This window comes from Lithobates pipiens, unplaced genomic scaffold (genome assembly GCF_037356315.1).
Source record: "Lithobates pipiens isolate NorthernLeopardFrog02 unplaced genomic scaffold, aLitPip1_a1.2 Scaffold_28, whole genome shotgun sequence".
Taxonomy (NCBI): Eukaryota; Metazoa; Chordata; class Amphibia; order Anura; family Ranidae; genus Lithobates; species Lithobates pipiens.
Window position 1 is genome coordinate 32,327,566 of NW_027507789.1, and position 21,068 is coordinate 32,348,633.

The 21,068-nt window shown below is 43.4% G+C and overlaps 2 protein-coding genes across 3 annotated transcripts in view; one reads left to right on the top strand and one right to left on the bottom strand.

Moving 5' to 3' along the window:
- Positions 1–549: 549 nt before the first annotated feature.
- LOC143934782 (chemerin-like receptor 1) lies at positions 550–8,020 on the bottom strand. The gene is made up of 2 exons (XM_077458410.1): positions 7,997–8,020; positions 550–1,770 (listed from the first exon to the last, which is right to left on the bottom strand). Exons 1-2 carry the CDS (start codon positions 8,018–8,020, stop codon positions 550–552), a joined length of 1,245 nt encoding a protein of 414 aa, XP_077314536.1.
- A 7,072-nt stretch (positions 8,021–15,092) lies between these two features.
- Positions 15,093–21,068, top strand: part of LOC143935291 (bactericidal permeability-increasing protein-like) — a 61,599-nt gene continuing 55,623 nt past the window's right edge. For both annotated transcript variants that reach the window (XM_077459040.1, XM_077459041.1), the window contains exon 1: positions 15,093–15,276. In XM_077459040.1, the coding sequence (XP_077315166.1) occupies positions 15,165–15,276 (112 nt within the window). In that variant the 5' untranslated portion in view covers positions 15,093–15,164. The remainder of the gene's footprint in view (positions 15,277–21,068) is intronic.

The window sequence follows — 21,068 nt, forward strand, 5'->3', positions numbered from 1 at the left end:
AATATTGCAGTGAAGATTTCTACAGAATCCTGTGGCTTAAATTTTGTGGGACATACTTAATTACAAGTAAATTCATGTAAAACTGTAAAGAAAAAATAGAAAAAAATGTTTTTTTAGATAAACTTCAGCTTTATTTTCCAGGCCATTCAAAGGGTCAACCTTTAGATTCGATTTTTAGAAGAGGAGAGGTGCTGAAAAAACAATCCCAATCTCAGCGATCCATTCATTCTTTTCTTCATTAGCAAAATTTCTATGACTCCCCCAACCCCCCTTCTTCTGTCGTAGGAGGAAGTGGAGAGACCAGACATGTAAACAAAAGCATGAGATCACTGTGATTGGCCATAAGGTACAGTATCAAGCCCCTCAGATTAGCTTGGTACTCTGTCTTTGGGTATCCAGCCATCTAAGGATGGCTTGGTACTCAGTGGTAAGTGGGGAGAATAGCCATATATCCCTAATTCATGTAGTGCTGTTAATATATTGTAAATAATGAGTAAATAATGGTCCACTAATCTGCTTTTTTTTAAATGAACACTCATAGAAAGTGGGTTAAACACTTTGTATGCTATTGAGAGAACTTAATTTGTTTCTTATGTTCTGAAAACCTTTTGAAAGTGTGCTCTTTATGCTGAACATAGAATCAGTCAATGTAGACTTGGCTTTACTACCTACTAACACATACAATACTGGATTGAGGCAACTACATAGATTTGTTATTACAGACAACATGACCATTAAGCCACGCACCCATATCATATGTGAGAAATTCATTTTTCGAAGTTCTTCCAGGTAAACGACATTAGCTACAGCAAATGGAGTTTTAGTTAGCACAAAAACCCCGATGATTATAACAGTATACTTATATAATTTTTGGGAATTTACATGTTTCGATTTTCTTACTTGCAGAACAATAATTAAATTGGAAAAGATCATGACACACAGTGGTATAAAATATCCAATAACTATTAATGGAATATAAAATATATTACTATAATGTTGTCCTTCTTTATATAAGGCTAGCAATGTGTCATCAGCACAACACATACTGTTTTTACATACTTGTCTCTGATATGGAAACTTCACAAATCCCGGTGGCTCCCATGTGTCATTAAGTTGGCTAGTCATTTCCATGGCCTTCAAAACAAAACTTAAAAAAAAAATTTTTTGACCTAAGCTATCATTTCTAGACATATTGTAGCGAAAAGGAAAAAATGCACAATGAGTTTGTAGTCCATCTTTGTGTGCATCGTTATAATATATGGCTGGTGTGCCAAGAGGCAAGACTACCACCCAAATTGCAATACAGATGAAGAAACAAATGCGCTGGGAGAAGATCTTGTGGTGCCACAATGGTTTGGCCACTGACAAGACACGATCGATGGATAAAGCTGTGATAAGGAAAGAACTAGAGTACAAATTACATACAAATGCAGAATGACTCAGCTTACATACAATAGATCCGAATGGCCAGTACTTCCCCAGTTTTATATTTACTGTCATAGGAGTGATCAGCAGGAATAAAATATCTGATGCCGCCAAGTTCAGGAACCAGAGTCTTGACTTTTGTTCCTTCATTTTGAATCCGGTGATGTAGATGACAACAGCGTTGGTAAAAACCCCAAGCACACAGGTAATAGCCGCCAGCGCTATGACCAGATAGCTCGTTTCTGTTGACAAGTAATTAAAGTGGTTTATGGTAGTCTGATTTCTCAAGTCCCAGAAGTAGAAGCATAGATTTTCTGAAAGTATCTCTTTCTCTGTTCTTGAAACCTTAAAGTAATCACAAGGGTTTAATTGAGCTATCCTCTTTAACACATAAGGGGCTAATAAAAACAGGACCTGAGTGCAATATACCGCACCTTCCTTTTTTTAATCTAAAGAACTTTTTTTTCCTGTTCTGTCCCCTATGGGACAAAGTACTGAACATGTATTACTGTGTCCCATGTTACAAGAAACTTTCTAAACCTAGCTGAGAGGTACAGACTGCACCTGCTCTATTCCTGCCGCAGTGGATATGACAACAGCTAGTAAGGAGATGGATGCTTTCCAAATATGTGCAGTGGCAAAAAGAATGTGGTGGGGGGGGGGGGTGTCAGTCTCTAGCATTCCTCTTGCTGCTTCTTGTCTTGAGAAAATCTCTCAGAGCCGAGACAAGCAGCCATATTAAAGCATCCATCTTCTACATAGCTGTTGTCAGATCTGCCATGGCAGGTTGGGATACAGTTTGGACCTCATAGCTAGGTTAAGTAAGCACCTAGCCATATGAGACAAAGTACCTCATGTACCGAGTTCCATAGGGGACAAAACAGTGAAAAAATTATAGTTCTTCTTTAAAGTAGACGTCCACCCTAACACTAAAATCCATGCATCTACAGACATCCACCATCTAAAGCCGCGTACACAAGGGCGGACTGTCTGGCCTACTTAGTCCGCCAAAACACATTTCAGCGGACAGTCCGCTCGTGTGTGGGCTTCAGCGGACTTTTTCAGCGTGCAGTCTGGCGGACTAAGTATTTCGGAATTTCCGTAATACAGTCCGTCGGACTCGCATTTCGGCGGACAATCCGCCCGTGTGTGTGCCAGTCCGCCGTACTTTTGAAATGAGCGGACTTTTCCTGCCCGGAGAAAAGTCCGCTCATTTCGAGCGGGTATCCAGGTAGGCGGGGCCCGCGAAGGAGACGTGAAACCCATGTGACATAAAGCCATGTGACACCGCCCCTTGTCCCTATATAAGTGGCCGCGCAGCGCGGCCCTGGCATTCCGGCCGGAGAGATCGTCGAGGCAACATCTCCTGGAGAAGAAGAAGAAGAAGAAGAACGGAAGGCGGCGGCGACGGCGGCGACAGAAGACCGGGCCACCGCCTGTAAAAGAGCTATAAGAAGGCGCGGTGGCCCGGCAGAAGAACCGAAGAGGGGGACAAGACCCCCGAAGTCGGGAGAAGAGGCTGGCGGCGAGGAAGAAAGCCGGACTCCTCAGCTAGTAAAAGAGCTACAAGAAGATAGCGGAGGAGTCCGGCGAGAAGACCCCCGGAGCTGTGCAATAAAGTATTTTATCTCGTGTGTTGTGTTTTTTTTGTACTTTTATTTTACAGGTGAATGGGTAGGGGTACATTGTACCCCATACTCATTCACATAGGGTGGGGGGCCAGTATCCGGGGGCCCCCTTATTAAAGGGGCTCCCGTATTCCGATAAGCCCCCCGCCCGCAGACCCCAACAACCAACGGCCAGGGTTGTCGGGAAGAGGCCCTTGTCCTCATAAACATGGGGACAAGGTGCTTTGGGGTGGGGGGGCCCCGCGGCCCCCCCTTCCCCAAGGCACCCCCCATGTTGAGGGCACGCGGCCTGGTACGGCTCAGGAGGGGGGGCGCTTGCTCGCCCCCCTTTCCTGGCCGGCTGGGTAGCGTGCTCGGACAAGGGTCTGTTGTGGACTTGGGGGGGACCCCCACGATGATTTTTTTCGGCATTGGGGTTCCCCTTTAAGTCCATTCCAGGTGACGGGGCCAGCGACGTCTCCTTCGCGGGCCCCGCCTACCTGGAGACGCGCTCGAAATGAGCGGACTTTCCTCCGCGTGTGTGGGCGAGTCCGTTCATTTCAAAAGTAGGGCGGATAGTATGGCGGACTTAATACGCCGTATTAGTCCGCTCAAAAAGTGGTGTGTGTGGTCAAGTCCGTTCATTCGAAAGTATGACGGACTGTCCGTCGGATTGTCTGACGGACTAAGTTGGCCAGACAGTCCGCCCCGTGTGTACGCGGCTTTGCACTAACCTATCTAGCCCTGTAAAGAAGAAATTAATATACATACCTTTTTTGAAGCCAATCTGACCCAATCCCACACTGAGCTGTCAGCTGTGACTTCGCTGTTGAGTCTGGTGCAGCCGACAATGGAAGTCCCATAGTAAGTCTATAGGTGACTTCACTCCCCATTCATTTCACAGCCATTGTTGACTGTGTCTTCTGCAAGGCTTCTGCCGCTTGAAACCGGATCGGATCGGCTTCAAAAAAGGTAGGCATACTGATTTATTCTTTACAGGGCTTGATAGGTTAGTGTTAGATCGTGGATGTCTATTGATGCAGGGATTTTAGTGTTAGAGTGGACTAACACTTTAAAGTGTATGTACACCACAACAATGAACCTCCCTTATTTGTTCCATTTTTATTCTTAAAAATACCATTGAAAGCATTTTGTTGTATCCGTTCAGTAAGTGCAAACAAATACCCGTTGATCATGTCAGAAATTTAAGGTCAAGAGCTAACTTTTGTGTTATCTCAAGGAGTCTAATTAGCCCTTCTAGTTGATATCTTAGGACTGCAAAATGATTGGTCTCTTTGCTGTGGAGAATAGGATGAAGTTTGCGTAGTTTAGCAAAAGACCTCTGGGCAGGGCTGAAACCACTCGGTCCAAAATAATCCTATGTGTTGTAGGGCATACAAATGGCAAGAACTGAATAACAATTAAATACATCCTGTATAAGGTTTATTTATTACTCTCAGTAGAGTAAACGTGTGGCTGCTGCACTGGCTTCTGATGTAAGTGTAAGTCTTTCTTTTAACTTGGTTTACAGAGAGCAGTATCCCAGTCACCCCATTTTTTTCTGGGCTCCAACTAAATAATTGCTCCAAGTGTAGCAGCTAGGGATGAGCTTTCTGTTCGAGTCAAACATGAGTTTGACTCAAACATCGGTTGTTCAATCGTTTGACGAAGATCGAACATTATGGCCAAATTCAAGCAGCGCATCATGCCCCATAATGCACTGCGTCATCACAGTGCATTGCTGGCTGATGATTGGCCAAGCATGCACTATAACCCACATGCTTTGGCCAATCACAGCATGTCAGCAAAGAGAGCTATAATTGGCCAAAGGCATGGTGACTTTGGCCAATTATGGCTCAGGGGGTTAAGTCCATGCCCCGCACTATATAAGGCTGCCTGCTCATTGGCCTTGTGTAGTGTGTTCTTGGTGGAGAGAGAGTGTAATTTCATTTATTTTGAGCATGCAGTTGATTCAGTTAGCTGCAGTGTGTGTATATATATATATATATATATATATATATATATATATATATATATATATATACATACATTCCGGCTTTGTATATATATATATATATATATATATATATATATATATATATATATATATATATATATATATATAATACATTCCGGCTTTATATATATCTATATATATATATATATATATATATATATATATATATATATTATACACACAAGGTCTGATTGGTTCCAGCAACCATCGCCAGCGTCTGATTTACATGGTACAGGAATACCTTGGGGCAAGATCAGACTTGGAGGCCTTTCCAACTGAAAATCCACTGGGTTACTGGGTCTTGAGGATGAATCACTGGCCAGAGCTTACACAGTATGCAATTGAGTTACTGGCCTGTCCTGCATCCAGCGTTCTATCTGAACACACATTAGGTGCTGCTGGAGGCTTTGTAACCGAGCACCTGTCCGCAGACTCGGTTGATCGGCTCACCTTCATAAAAAGTCTTGGATCACCAGCTACCAAGCACCTGATGCTGATGTAAACGAATAATTTTTTTATAAATGTGAGATCCCTTGAAGACTATGCTGATGCTCAGTGACTATCCTGTTATGCTAAGTGACTATTCTATTCCTCCTCAATGTTCATGTAGATAGTTTCTATGAACATTTTTGGTTCTGGGTAAAAAAAGTGCCTAAAGCCCAATTTTTCTGCCCCTGTTTGAGAGGGGCATGTAATTACAATTTTTGCTGTAATATTTTGCAGCAGGGCTCATTCCTGCACTCAACTAGGGTATCTGTAAGGGTTTGTAGCGTTGTGGCACCAGCACCAGTGCCTAAGGCCCAATTTTTCTGCCCCTGTTTAACAGTGGCATGTAATTACAATTTTTGCTGTAATATTTCGCAGCAGGGCCTGTTCCTGTGCTCAACAAGAGTATCTGTGTGGCTTTACATTGTTGTGTCACCACTAACATTGCCACCTAAGGCCCAATTTTTCTGCCCCGTTTAATAGGGGTGCATAATTACAATTTTTGATCTAATATTTCACATCAGGGCTCGTTCCTGTGCTCAACAACAGAATTTGTGAGGGGTTACAGTGTTGTGGCACCACCAGCACTGCCCAAGACCCAATTTTTTCTGCCCTTGTTTAATACGGGCATGTAATTACAATTTTGTATCTAATATTTCACAACAGGGCCCGTTCCTGCGCCCACCAAGAGTAACTGTGAGGGCGTACAGTGTTGTGGAAACACCACCACCATGCCCCTGTCCATAGTATATAGGGCAGGCTGTATGCTATATACAGGCAGTCCACTACTTTCAAACATCAGACTTACAAACAACTCCTACTTACAAATGGAGGGAGACAACAGGAAGTGAGAGTAAATCTACCCCTAGGAAGGGAAATTCTCTCCAGAAAATGAAAAAAGACAGCACTCATAATGCCACATCCGTAAAAAATGTGTCTCCACTGATACTTTATCACCAATCCTTGCCTCCCTAAAAATCCCACATTTTCTAAATCCAATTGTCATTGGGACAGAAAGTGAGGTGAAATCATCTGAACAGGGGCACAGACAGCAAAACAAATGTTACAGGGGCGATGGTGAGCCTTCCCTATGTTATCCAAAAAGCTTAAAAATTGATTTTTTTGGCTGGAGCTACACTACAAATGTACCTGTTCCAAATTATAAACAGATTCAACTTAAGAACAAACCTACAATCCCTATCTTGTTTGTAACCCGGGGACCGCCTGTATACTGCTATTCAGAGTATATAGGGCCTGGAAGCCCCAGGCCTTTTCTTTTTTTAATTTGGGTGCAGGGGTTCCCCTCAATATCCATACAAGACCCAAAGGGCCTGGTAATGGGCTGGGAGGTTACTTATGCCATTTTTCTCAATAATTTTCATCCATATTGCCGGGACTCGACATTACATTGCAGTTTAAAATTACTTTTATTCCTTTAGAAATGTCATTTTGTGCAGGGACTTTTCTAAACACAGGAAACACACGCCACTTTACAGGCATACTATAAACACCCCCCAGGTATGATATTTAAAGGAATATTTCACTTTTATTTTTTCACTTTAAGCATCATTAAAATCACTGCTTCCGAAAAAAATGCCAATTTTAAAACTTTCTTTTGCATTGATACATTTCCCCTGGGGCAGGATCCAGGTCCCCAAACCCTTTTTAGGACAATAACTTTCAAATTAGCCTTTAAAATTTGCACTTTTGATATCTCATGTTCGAGTTCCACTTTAACGGTGTTCGAATGTTCGCGCAAACTTTCGGTCCATTCGCACGTTCTGGATGCGAACCGAACGGGGGGGGGGGGGGGTGTTTTTGGCTCATCCCTAGTGGCAGCACTCTTTTGTCCCTAGATTCCCTCTGTGAAGTCAGCTTGTATGAAGTGAATGGATAAGCGCGCCAAGCCATAGGAATTGTTCCAGATGCAAATATTTGTTTGTCATTTTATTTCAAATAAACTTTCATATCTGGAACAATTGCTATGGCTTAGCACTCTCATCCTTAATTTCAAATGTATACATTTTAGAGATGATACAAACAGTATAACCATACAGGCTATGGTGAGAAGGGGCTAAAAGATTAAAAAAACATATGCATTAGTTGGAGGGCTCTTTGATTCCATTAGTACCTTCTCACCATAATCTCGTATTCTCTCATTGAGTCCAAAGCCCTTGTCCAAAAGCAATGGTTTCCATACACTGCACTGATGACGATGACCAAAAATCCTAAAACAGATCTAAGCAATCTAGAACAAATAATACTAATACTGATATTTGCACTATACCCAAATGCTTCAGATTGTTTATTTGGCTGTTTGGAGAACAAAGAAATGATTGGCATGGCTGTACCCACTATCCTTAAATGAAGAATAATCCTCTTATTTTTGGCATATGTGATGACATAAGACAGGTGCTACATAAACTATTATATCTGTTTTTCCAATAATAAAATGTCTTACCTGTATCTGGACAGCAGTGTCCATTCTTGCTCCTGTGCAGTTGTAAATATCTATTTCTCTAGATATTTTCATATTTATAAGAAAAACATTGCCCCGTCCATTTGTATGCTTGTGAATAATAGATCATTGAATTTCACTTCAATTACCCTTATCTTGGTAAAAATCAGTCCTAATATACTAACAAATTCATGCTTGAAATATAATATTAAAGTTTTCACATTCTACTAGAGTAAAGTGCTTCATGTTTACAGAATAATTTATTTGAAACAAATGAAGAAATAAATATTATAACCTTTAGAAAGTAAACTTGCATTATTAATTATTAGAGAAGTGGGTACCAAATTCACTTTTTCCTATTTTGACAGTGTGAGACCCTGCCACTGTGAAAAGGCTCAGAAAAAGATGCATGTTTGCTGAGTGCACGACTGTGGAGTGTTGATTTTGGTATTCCCAGATGGGGCTTCACAGTTTGGAAATTTCAACTTGTCTTGGGAGGGAAGAAATCTCCAATCTAGTGTCCTGGTATTGTGGAAAACCAGCAGGGTGTGTGTCCAGGTGCACACAGCCCTCATAATGATGGATAGACCCCTGCCTGGAGACCTGGTTGTGTCTATCAGAGACTGTATCCCTTGTATGGGGGACTTCTTGCCAAAGGACTGGGAAAGCCAGAACAATTACACGTGCCTGGGAGACTAAGGGATGGGCTGGAAAACTGAGGCCAAGAAAACTGAGGCATGGAGTGGGTCAAGGGAGGCTTGAAGAAGTCTGGAGGTCTCTGAAAGTGAACCCAGGTGGGCTGGAGAACCCTGTTTGAAGCAAGTAGTATGCCTGTGCAGTGAAGTACTGCAAAATGAGGCTACGTGAACTGGAAAAGTCAGTGTACTAGCAGCAATTGAGTTGCCAATGTGTAACCAGATGACTTGTCTTTTTTTTTGTTACTGTTGTTTTAAGAAACCGCAACCCCTGCATGGGCAACTCGTTTATGTAAGACTTTTGTTTTGCCTTTTAATAAAAGTGGGCTACCAGGCCCTTAAATAAAGTACGGACTGACATGAACTCACTTGGAAAACGCATCTACCACTAGAGCTAAACATCCTCCACACATAACTCTCAACTGTTCTCCATTTTATGGAACTGTGACTCATTATAAATTAAATCCCTCTGTCCCTCTTTCCTTCTCACTTTTCCCTCTTGTTTGGTCTAGAGGTATAGACCTCATTAAATTTATAACTGAACTAATAAAATATTTGACAGCGCTAAACCTTTTATCCATTCTCTAAATTCTTACATTTATTGTTCTAAACAGCCAGTATGCAGGAACATTAGTGGCAAAAAGAACTTGTGAGTTTACCTGATCATTTCCTGTGTTTCATTATGACCTGCATAATTGGAGGCATGGCAGGGGAGTGACCATTGCATACAAAAATGTCCCTCTTTCCCATTTCAGAAGTTGGGAGGTATGCATCAAAATTGTGTTTCAAGGCTTTGTTTTCTAGCAGTTCCTCAGGCGTTGACCAAAGCTTATTGGAAATATTTCATCAATCTTGCTAAAGTCAAACCATGGCTCATGGGGACTATGGTTCATGAGAAGCTCACTTTTAATTTAAAGGACATCCATGGCAATCTTTTTGAAGGTTTGGGATCCATGGATCACATACAACAATAGCTTGAACCTTGACAGCACCCTGCTTTCGACCTGATGGATCCCTCAGTAGCCCAGTTTTATGCGCATATGGCTGAACCATGTGAGAATCGACCCACCCCCCTCCTCCCTCCTTTTCTTTTCCCATCCCCTTTTTCTTCTTCTTCTCTTCTTTCCATCATTTCTTCTTTCATTTTGCCTCTAAGCACCCTTGCACCCCTTTTCTGTGCCTCCTGGTTTAACGGGTGGCATTGAGACTACTTCTCTGAGATCCCATTCAAGAGGAGCAAGCCCTGATGAGCTGGGCTATTGTCCTACTATTGAAAAATCTGCTGATTTGTTGTACTATATATTTTTGTTCCTGCCATTGTACTGACCTCTTCCCTCTACTTGTTCTATGTGAGCATTTGGCCCTCTTGCTCATCCTTTGACTAAGTCTTTATACCCTGCGTTGTGCTAGTGTGCTGTTTAAAAAAACAACAATTTTTAATAACTTTCTTTGTAAAACAAAATTATGTTTCATGGGGATTTTACTTATAGTTTTCTTCCCCTAACCCCTTCGTTAGGACTCGTGTAAAGTCCAAGAGGCTCTGTTTTAATGCTTTCACATGGCTATGGGCTCCTTCCCCCAAACCAATATGACAGCCATGGTGACTGGTGATTGACTGTACATGCCTCAGTTTCATTAAGCATCTGTTTCCTTTTCTAGCCTTTTGTAAGCTTTGCTTAGCTGCTCCATGAAAGGACAGTGGGAGACTTGCTTGTAGTTCTGCAATTGTTGTCGGTAATAGACACATTTCCGATGCTGTGGGGACCTGGAAGCAGCTAAATACAGAATATGATAAGCTAATCAAGTAGACAATTAGGCCGCATACACACGGGCGGACTGTTCGCCCAACTTTGTCCGCTGAACAGTGTTTCAGCGGACAGTCCGCTCGTGTGTGGGCTTCAGCGGACAGTTTCAGCGGACAGTCTGACGAACAAAGTTTTTTGGAATTCCCGTAAGACAGTCCGCTGAAACTTGGTTTGAGCGGACAGTCCGCTCGTGTGTAGGCTTGTTCGACAAACTAAGTATCGCGCATGCTCAGAAAGGATTTACACGGCGAAGGTTGCATTGCAGTGTATAGGACGTCGTTTTTCTAGTCCCGTCGTACGTGCCGTTCACGTCATCGCGCACGCTTTCAGCGGACTGTTCGTTCATCGTGTGTGGTCAAGTCCGTTCATGCAAATTTTGAGCGGACTGTTTGTCGTACTGTTTGACGAACAAAGTTGGGCAAACAGTCCGCCCGTGTGTACGCGGCCTTAGAGAATTATTGAAACAGACAGATGTAAAAATCAAGAAGAGGTTGAAAGGAATAAAGTGAAGATCGATGGAGTTGGGTTTTAGGTCTCATTCACAAGGGTGCTAAGACCCGTAGTCAGTGAATGGGCAATGTATTTATTTGGCTTGAGCTGGCAGGTGTGGCGTGCAGGCAGCCCTGTGGATGCGCAGGCACTGTCACTCTTCACAATTTGACAGGGGTGTGGATTCCGGTTGAACACTTAGCCCCCGTACACACGGTTGGAGAATCCGTCGGAATGTGTCCTATCGGACCGTGTTGTCGGATATTTCGACTGTGTGTGGTATGCATCGGACTGTTTCCGTCAGAATATCCATCGGACCAAATTTTCCAACTTGTTGGAAATATTTTCTGACAAACTGGTCCGATAGGACATACTCCGATCATGTGTAGAGAATACCGATCGGACAAAGTGCCACGTATGCTCAGATCAAATTCCTACATCAAAGCTATTGGCTACTAGCCTGAACGTAGTCCCATCGTAACGAAATTATGTCATCACGTTCTGAAAGATCGGATTTTTCGACAACTTTGTCCGACCATGTGTATGCAACAGTTTCGGACACAATCCGACTGACAAAATCTGATGGATTTGGTTGGCAGAATGTCCGACCGTGTGTACGGGGGCTTACTGTCATTAAACCAATAAACTTGTTTTGCAAGGAGAAGTACAAAAGTGCAACCATTGTGTGACACTTCAAAGCAGCATATCCAAAAAAATATAATTACAAATCAATGAACAAACATGGCTGCTGCACACTGATCTCAGCTCAATAATGCTTTATTGTACCATGATTAAACAATATGACCTAAAGATATGCTTAGAAATCCACTCAAAGCTGGTGGCTGTGCTTCCATGAGCCACAGGAATGAAGGGGTGCAGGCATGTCAATGTGCCCATCCGGAAGGAAACGCCGCTATCCTGGCCAGCCACCGTAACGCATGAGAAAGGATTTATGACTAAGCCACGGTGGGTGGGGCAAAACTAGTCGGTTGTGGTTTCTTGGCAAAGACATGTAGGCTGAAGCCAATCCTTACATGTCACGGTGGCTGGCCAGAAGAGTGTTTTTTTTTCTTTAATCAATGATCAAACAATATTTCCCTATTGAGCTCATGGCTTTCACCCTGTAAAGGCCTTAGTCATAAGGATAATTACAATTTAAACTACAAGGTTGATAGTCATTTGGAGAGAAGAAAAGGAATGAGGATATTGATTTGGAGTGGTACTGAGGGATCGGGAAGGGGGAAAAAGGATCATGCCAGGGTTCAGAACTCAGAAACCATAAACATAATCCAAGGCAGCTACTTGTGTTCCTAATGTCTTCGAATGTAACATGATAGTGAGCATAGTTCTTACGTTCTCATCAATTGACAAACCTCAGCAACCCATTCTGAGATCGTGGGGAATCACTGTAGTATTGCAATGTCTGGGAAATAAAAACAAAAAAAGGAGAGCTGTTCAGAATTTTGTATTTGGTACATTTAGGCCTCTAAAGTCCCTAGTGGGGAACTCTTTCCTTCTTCTTTGACAATGTATTGGAATGTGGCCCGAACCTCTTTCACTGACCTGACCAAGGTCAACTCTTTGTAAACCCTTACATACCCAGTGAAGGAACTATCCTCAGGTGATACACATAGATTAAACAATTCCTCCTACATAAGTTGTACCTGTCTATCTACAGTCTTCTCTACATCTGTTCAAAGTGCAGAGCAGTTTAGTCCAATATGTATTCTTCTAAAAAAATGTTTTTTAAATTGCAATAAGAGTATATTGATTGGTTTGCACAAAAGCTATAGCGTCTATAAAATACGATTTATGGGCGGTGGAAAGATCAGACACTTTTGACACATTTTTTGGGACCATTGACGTTTATACAGTGGTCAGTGCTATAAAAATGCACTGATTACTGTGTAAATGTCACTGGCAGGGAAGGGGTTAACACTAAGCGGCAATCAAGGGGTTAAATGTGTCCCCTCATGTGTGTTTCTAACTGTGGGGGGGGGGGTGGGACTGACTGGAGGAGGAGACATATCGCTGTTCCTTATCACTAGGAACGGCAGATCTGTCTTTCTTCCCCTGTCAGAATGGGGAGCTGTGTGTTCACACATGCCTGTTTTGGCTCTTGTGCCCGCAATCACGGGTGGGAGGTGGATATTACAGCCGCCAGCCACGTGCGCCGGGTCCGCCGCCGTGCAGCGCGCGCGTGCCTGCTATGGTTCTTAAAAGAGCCAACGTACAGGTACGGCGAATCGCGGGAACATGCTGACCTGCCACCATATAATGTTTTGTCTAAGCCAATCGGGAGGGAGAGTCCCGGACTGACGAGGCACTCGTGGACATGGATAGAGATGGGGCTCAGGTAAGAATTAGGGGACCTGAGGGGGGCTGTTGCACACAGAGGGCTTTTTGTCCTAATGCATAGAATGCATTAAGATAAAAAAAAAAACTTCTGACCTTACAACAACTCTAATATTTTTTTTTTTTTATAATTCTCCTTTAAGGAGATTTTAAGGAGATGTGTCCTATGCCTACATACTTTTGCTAAAACATGTCCTTCATATAGTTACATAGTTAGTCAGGTTGAAAAAAGACACAAGTCCATCTCAACCAATTAAAAAAAGAAAAAAAACACAACCATACAATCCCATATACCCAATCCTACACCCACAGTTGAGTTGACCCAGAGGAAGGAAAAAAAATTGCTACAGCAGGGGAAACAATTCCTTCCTGATACCCCCGAGAGGCAATTGGATATTGCCTGGATCAACTTTACTTATAAAGAAAGAATCCAGGCCTTTTTTAAAGCAATCTACTGACCACCTCTGGAGGAAGTCTATTCCACATTTTCACAGCTCTTACTGTGAAGAAACCTTTCAGTATTTGAAGATTAAATGTCTTTTCTTCTAGATGTAAAGAGTGCCCCTTGTCCCCTGTGAGGACCTTAAAGTGAATAACTCAACACCAATTTCACTATATGGACCACTTATGTATTTGTACATGTTGATCATATCCCCCTTAATCTCCTCTTCTCAAGAGAATAAATTCAGTTCCTCTAAAGCCCCATACACACTATCAGTTTTTCTGCTGAGTTTTTCCTTCAGATTTACCAAAACCATATAATATGAGGTCAAGCCTGAGGAGTTTCCAATTGTATGCAATCAGGCAGGCCCTTGTACTACATGGTTTTGGTAAACCTGATGGAAAAACTCAACAGAAAAACTGATAGTGTGTATGGGGCATAATAGTTCCTCGTAGCTGAGCTCCTCCATGCCCCTTATCAGTTTGGTTGCCCTTCACTGCACTTTCTCCATTAGCCCGATATCCTTTTTGAGAACTGGTGCCCAAAACTCAACTGCATATTCCATATGAGGAGGTCTTACTAATGATTTGTACAGGGGGGCAAAATGAAAACTCTCTCTCTGCGGTCCATGCCTTTATTAATATAAGAAAGGATTTTGCTCGCTTTGGAAACCGCAGCTTTTTTAAGCTATTGATCTACGAAAACCCCAGAAACCCTCCCTCGTTTGTATCACAAAAAGTTGGGCAGTATGAGGAGAGCCCACTTCAATGGTGACTTTTTTCCATCCTGAACTGAATCCATTGGGTTATACCAGCATTTCCATCTAGGGAACCATGGGTACTTAGGGTTCTTCTAGAGGTTCCCTAAACTGTGGCTGATTGTCTTCTTATATGATGGAGTCTGCATGATTCCACATCCAACACCAATCTTTTTAGCTGTCAGTAGGGTGAGCATTTTCCCACCTTACATCAATGTTGGAGATATTCTTCTCACTGATTGTAAATAAACAATCTTAGCTGGAGTTTGCTGAGACCTGTAAATTATTTCAAAGGTTGATCTGAGAAATTAGGTTGAGGAAGGCTGGTTTACACAGACAGAACAATGAAAGAACTTTGATTAGTTACTACAGATTACTGTATTCTGCATTCAGACCAAATAATCAAAGATCAGTCATTGTATAAAAAAACACTTGAACACTTGGGTAAAGTGTGTAAAATGCACACATGTTGTATGACTAGTTATGCTTCAGAATCCTTGGCGGGACAGCCCATGTAAATCTGAGACCACTTCCTCATTCCTTCTTCGGTTCCAGTTTCACATTGTCAGGGCTTTAAAAGCCTACAGTTGATAAGCTTGTCTTTGTGGCAGCACCAAGCTCTGTCAAGATGGCATTTTCCTGCACATTAGTCCTAATGTCCTGTCTGGTTGTGTTAGGCAGAGCAGACACCGGGAACCCAGGAGCAGTGGTGAGAATCACACAAAAGGGACTGGATTATGGTAAGTTGTCCATTCATGTTGCTGACAGCAATACTATTTGCTTACCTATTTGCACTCTGCCTAGATTTTTCATAATGGGGGTTAGGAGAAATATGGCTTCCCTTGATGAGTTTCCTCTAAAAAATGGGTTGCCTTTCTGAGCCTAGGACTTCAGTGCATTTTGACATGGAATAGGAAGACACCATATTCGTACTATACTTTGGTTTGGCTTTATTTTATATATATATATATATATATATATATACAGGCATGTACTGGCCATTGGGACTACCGGGAGTTTCCCGGTGGGCCGATGGCTCAGTGGGTCACTCTGATGTAAGGGGGCTAGTGATGGGCCACTCTGATGTAAAGGGTTGCTGATGGGACACTGATGTAAGGGGGTGCTGATGGGACACTCTGACGTAAGGGGGTGCTGTTGGGACAATCTGACGTAAGGGGGTGCTGTTGGGGCATTCTGATGTAAGGGAGTGCTGATGGGACACTCAAAATGTAAGTGGGCCGGTCTGGATGAAGTCCAGGGCCAAATTTCTGTCCCAGTCCAGCCCTGTATATATATATATATATATATATATATATATATATATATATATATATATATATATATATATATATATATATACTGTATATACAACATGCTGATGCCAGAAACTGGTATTTTCAGCAGGAAATTATTTAAATAATTTATTTAATGACAGGTTTCCTTTAAAGCTGAGCTAAAGCCCACAGGATACTGATACTGTAATCGTGGATCCCTCGCCAACTGTTGAAATCTTCTCCCCTGATCTCTTCAGGGTGCAAGCTTTCCAGCCTCTTGTCATTCAACCTGACATGCTGGTGCCGTGCTGAGCATGTATGCTGAGCTGTGCATGCCCAGCTCAGTGTACATCAATAGTGGATTGTGAACAGGCAGGTATGTTGGTTTAATTGCAGAAGAGACATAGGGGGTTATTTACGAAAGGAAAATCCACTTTGCACTGCAAGTGCACTTGGAAGTAAAGTCGCTGTAGATCCGAGGGGGACATGCAAAGAAAATAAAATACAGAATTTTAGCTTGCACACGATTGGATGATAAAATCAGCAGAGCTTCCCCCCATTTCAGATCTACCCCTTAGATTTAGAGCGACTCCACTTTCAAGTGCACTTGCAGTGCAAAGTGGATTTGCATTTCGTAAATAACCTCCATAGTGTTACTTATCATGTGTAGGTGATTCAGCAAAAGGATCCAGCACTGTCCTCTTCTTCCCAAAGCTGCGATCTCTGTGTGGTCCCTAGGGCGTCATCAGTTCTTATGAGGGCCCATTAACCCTGTATTACAAAGACAGGGGTGCCAACTGGGAGCACCTTATGCACAGTTGGAGAGACCCACATGGAGAAGGGATAGACTCTTATTCATACACCCCTAGACATAACAAGCATGTAAGCCTTACATTTCGGGGGGGGGGGGTAATTGAGCACTACAAAGGTATTTTGCTTTGTTGTTCCCAAAGCTGGGCCACTGAAAGCAAGAAAAGTTCTTCTTGCTGAAGCATGACCTGAGGAACAATGCATGGCGGGTCAGTATTAGGAAAAGAACAGCTTCAGAAAGACCACACTTGATGCTGGTGATTGGGTCTTTGCCATCTGCCGGCCATTTTTTCATTCACAGCTTCCATGGCTTATTTTCTCTTGTAACCTATTAGGAATTTTAAGCATGCACATTCGTGGGTGTTCACAATTGATCATCCTTCTAGTTAAAGTGGTTGTAAACCCTTTACAACCACTTTAACCTACAGGTAAGCCTAGATTAAGGTTTACCTGTAGGTGCATGAAATATCTCCGAGAACTGCACGGTCAAGGAGATATTTGCAAATCGCCATATGGCGATTTCTTCTGCACATGCGCCGGAGCTAGAAAGGGCACGCTGTGCTGTTTCTTGCTTGGGTCATGGCATTAAAGGCGGCACCAGTGCGCATGTGCGGGAGTGACGTCACGCGACACCTGCCAGTCACAGAGCCAGATTTCGCGGCCCCGGAAGGAAGAGTGGTGAAGAATGGACGCTCGCTACTAGTGAGGAAGACGGGGACATCGCGGGCTTCTCCTGCAGGTAAGTGTCACATAATGGTCTACTATGTGATGCACAGTAGCCCATTATGCTTTACCTTTGCAGGGCAACAAAGAGGAAGTAACACCCACCAGGGTTTACTTCCTCTTTAAGAAGTACCTATTACAATAATCCAAAACCAGAAATACAATATAAATATAAAGGTAGCAAGCATAGATTATGTTCCTACTTTTGCAAGGAAATTCCTCTACCAATCTTTGCTGCTCTCAGACTTCTCGCTTCCTGTCAGGAGGTGGAGTATGTTCTCACGGTTCTCACCTGCCTGGAGTTTGCATGTTCTCCCTGTGCCTATGCGGGTTTGCTCCAGGAACTCTGGTTACCTCCCACACTCCAAAGATATGCTGGTAGGTTAATTGGCTCCTGTCTAAATAGGCCCTAGTATATGTATAAATGTGAGTTAGGGACCCTATATTGTAAGCTCCTTGAGGGTAGGGACAGATGTAAGTGTACAATATACACTATATTACCACAAGTATTGGGACGCCTGCCCTTACCTACACATGAACCTTAATGGCATCCCAGTCTTAGTCCGTAGGGTTCAATATTGAGTTGGCCAACCTTTTGCAGCTATAACAGCTTTAATTCTCCTGGGAAGGCTGCCCACAAGGCTTAGGAGTGTGTCTATGGGAATGTTTGACCATTGTTAAAGAAGCACATTTGTAAGGTCACCAGTGCACAAATCAAGGTCCATATAGACATTGGTGAGAGAGTTTGGGGTGGAGCAACTTGACTGGCCTGCACACCCAACCTGATAGAACACCTTTGGGATGAATTACAGCGAAGACTGCGAGCCAGGCCTTCTTATCTACATCAGTGCCTGGCCTCACAAATGCGCTTCTGGAAGAATGGTGAAACATTCCCATAGACACACTCCTAAACCTTGTGGATGGCCTTCTCAGAAGAGTTGAAGCTGTTATAGCTGCAAATGATGGGCCAACTCGATATTGAACCCTACGGACTGAGGCCGCGTACACACGGGCGGACTGTTCGCCCAACTAAGTTTGTCAAACAATCCGACAAACAGTCCGCTCAAAATTAGCATGAACGGACTTGACCACACACGATGAACGAACAGTCCGCTGAAAGCGTGCGCGATGACGTGAACGGCACGTACGACGGGACTAGAAAAACGACGTCCTATACACTGCAATGCAACCTTCGGCGTGTAAATCCTTTCTGAGCATGCGCGAAACTTAGTTTGCCGAAAGAGCCTACACACGAGCGGACTGTCCGCTCAAACCAAGTTTCAGCGGACTGTCTTATGGGAATTCCGAAAAACTTTGTTCGTCAGACTGTCCGCTGAAACTGTCCGCTGAAGCCCACACACGAGCGGACTGTCCGCTGAAACACTGTTCAGCGGACAAAGTTGGGCGAACAGTCCGCCCGTGTGTACGCGGCCTAAGACTGGGATGCCATTAAAGTTCATGTACATGTAAAAGCAGGCGTTCCAATACTTTTGCTAATATATTGTATATGCGTAAAGCGCTGCATAAATTGATGGCACTATATAAGTAACTGAAATAAATAAATAAAATAACCAAAAATTTCTCGTAGCTGGGGCTAGGCAGTGGCAGTGACCACGTAGGTGACACAGAGACCTGCAAGGAGTTTTGGAGCAGCAGGACACCTATTGGAACCAGAGGTCAAGCCTAGTATGCCCAAATGTACAGCAATGGTGAGACCCCCTAGAAGGGCCAAGGTGCAGAGTCTAAGGAGCCATCTTGTCTTCACCAAAGCTTAGCAGGGTGTGGCCCTTTGATCAAGTGGACATCTGCTGAGTACTGAGAGCAGATACTCAGGGAAGAGTACTTGCACCAGAATCACTGGTCTGTAGGTAACACAGTAGGAATGCACAAGTATCTCTGGAGAGGTAGACGGCACCAGAGATTGTTGAGGTTTACTGAGACAATGCAAAGAGGCACTAGGAATCACAGGAGCGTTTACTTGGAAACACAGGGATCCAGCTGCTAGTGTGTGGATGTGTTGCTCACACACTGAGCAATCCACACATGATCCCTTTAACATAGTTCCCCCTCTGTGATTGGCTGCAGTACCAGAGGATGCAGGAAGCTGGAGGCTGGACACAAAGGGGACGTCCCAGTGAACAGGTGTGTGTGAATCTTGTATAAGAATTTTGTATTTGTAAATATTTTTTTCCATTATTTATTAAGAACAAGAAAGCTGGTAGGCATTAAATATTGCATATGAATATTAATATGTTAATTTCCAGCCATCAGGTGGAGACCTAGGTGTCTTTTAATGTTTACCAGGCTAACTGTAGCTGCTATGCAGAAAATATATGTTGTTTATGTAGCACCCTCTAGCTAGTGTGCTAGGTGTATATAGTTTAGTTGTTAGCTCTTGTACACACGTTCGGAGATTCCTACGGAATGTGTCCGATCGGACCGTTTTGTCGGATATTCCGACTGTGTGTGGTCTACATCAGACTGTTTCCGTCGGAGTATCCAATGGACCAAGTTTTCCAACTTGTTGGTAAAATTTTCCGACAAAATGCTCCGATCGGACATACTCCGATCATGTGTAGAGAATTCCGATCGGACAAAGTGCCACGCATGCTCAGATCAAATTCCTACACCAAAGCTATTGGCTACTAGCATGAACGTAGTCCCGTCGTAATGAAATAACGCCATCACGTCGGATTTTCCGACAACTTTGTCCGACCGTGTATATGCAACAGTTTTGGAAAAAATCAGACGGATTTGGTTGTCGGAATCTCCGACCGTGTGTACAAGGGCTTAGTATAGGTAAATTGGCTTGGCTGAGAGCCAGGTCTGGGCTGAATCTGGGTCAGGATTTAGTGACCCAGGGAGGCTAAATGACTCATCTGACAGCTTTTCCGGTGCCTCCCCCTGTTTTTTGGAACCTTGGAGAAAGTTCTAGATGCAGTGGGTGGAGGCTAGGAGGGGCTGTAATGCATATTTATAAGGACCCTGGCCAATCCCTAGAAAAAAGGGGCTGAAAGGGGCAGCTCACCTCATAAATAGGTATGAGTCATGCCAGCAGGGACAGTCGGGTGGAAGATGGAGTACTAAGGTGGCTGTCATAGGCCCTTGCAAGGTGCCCCCTATTCTAGGGGGGTTGACTTCAGGCCTGGGGCTCGGATGCTTGGCGATAACCTCACGAAACATGGAGGAAACCCTTCCTGAAGCTATGGGAGTAAGTGAGTGGACAGCAGGAGCAGGTCAGCACACAGATCTCCTGAGAGTCAGCCAGGTGGGCTGGTGAGTGTCAGTCTGGAGGACTGTGGGAAGAAGTTAGCCTGGAGGGCTATTGAAAGGGGCAGCTGCAGCCAGAAGAGGTGGTGCTGGGATTAGTGCTGGGAAAGTGTGAGCTATGTCATCCTATCTAAGTATAGGGGCTGTGAGTCTCTGCCTGCAATGAGTCTTTGCTACCAAATTGCAACTAGGTGACATATCTGGGTTTCTGCAAACAAGTGAGCACTGGAGGAAGAAGTGGAGTGGATATAGGACTGTATATAGGAAGAGTTGTCCCTGAAGTTATTCTGAAGTCAAGTGGGAATCCCATAATCTCCATTCCCTATCCAAGTTACAGTGGTGTGAAAAAGTGTTTGCCCCCTTCCTCATTTCCTGTTCCTTTGCATGTTTGTCACACTTAAGTGTTTCGGAACATCAAACCAATTTAAACAATAGTCAAGGACAACACAAGTAAA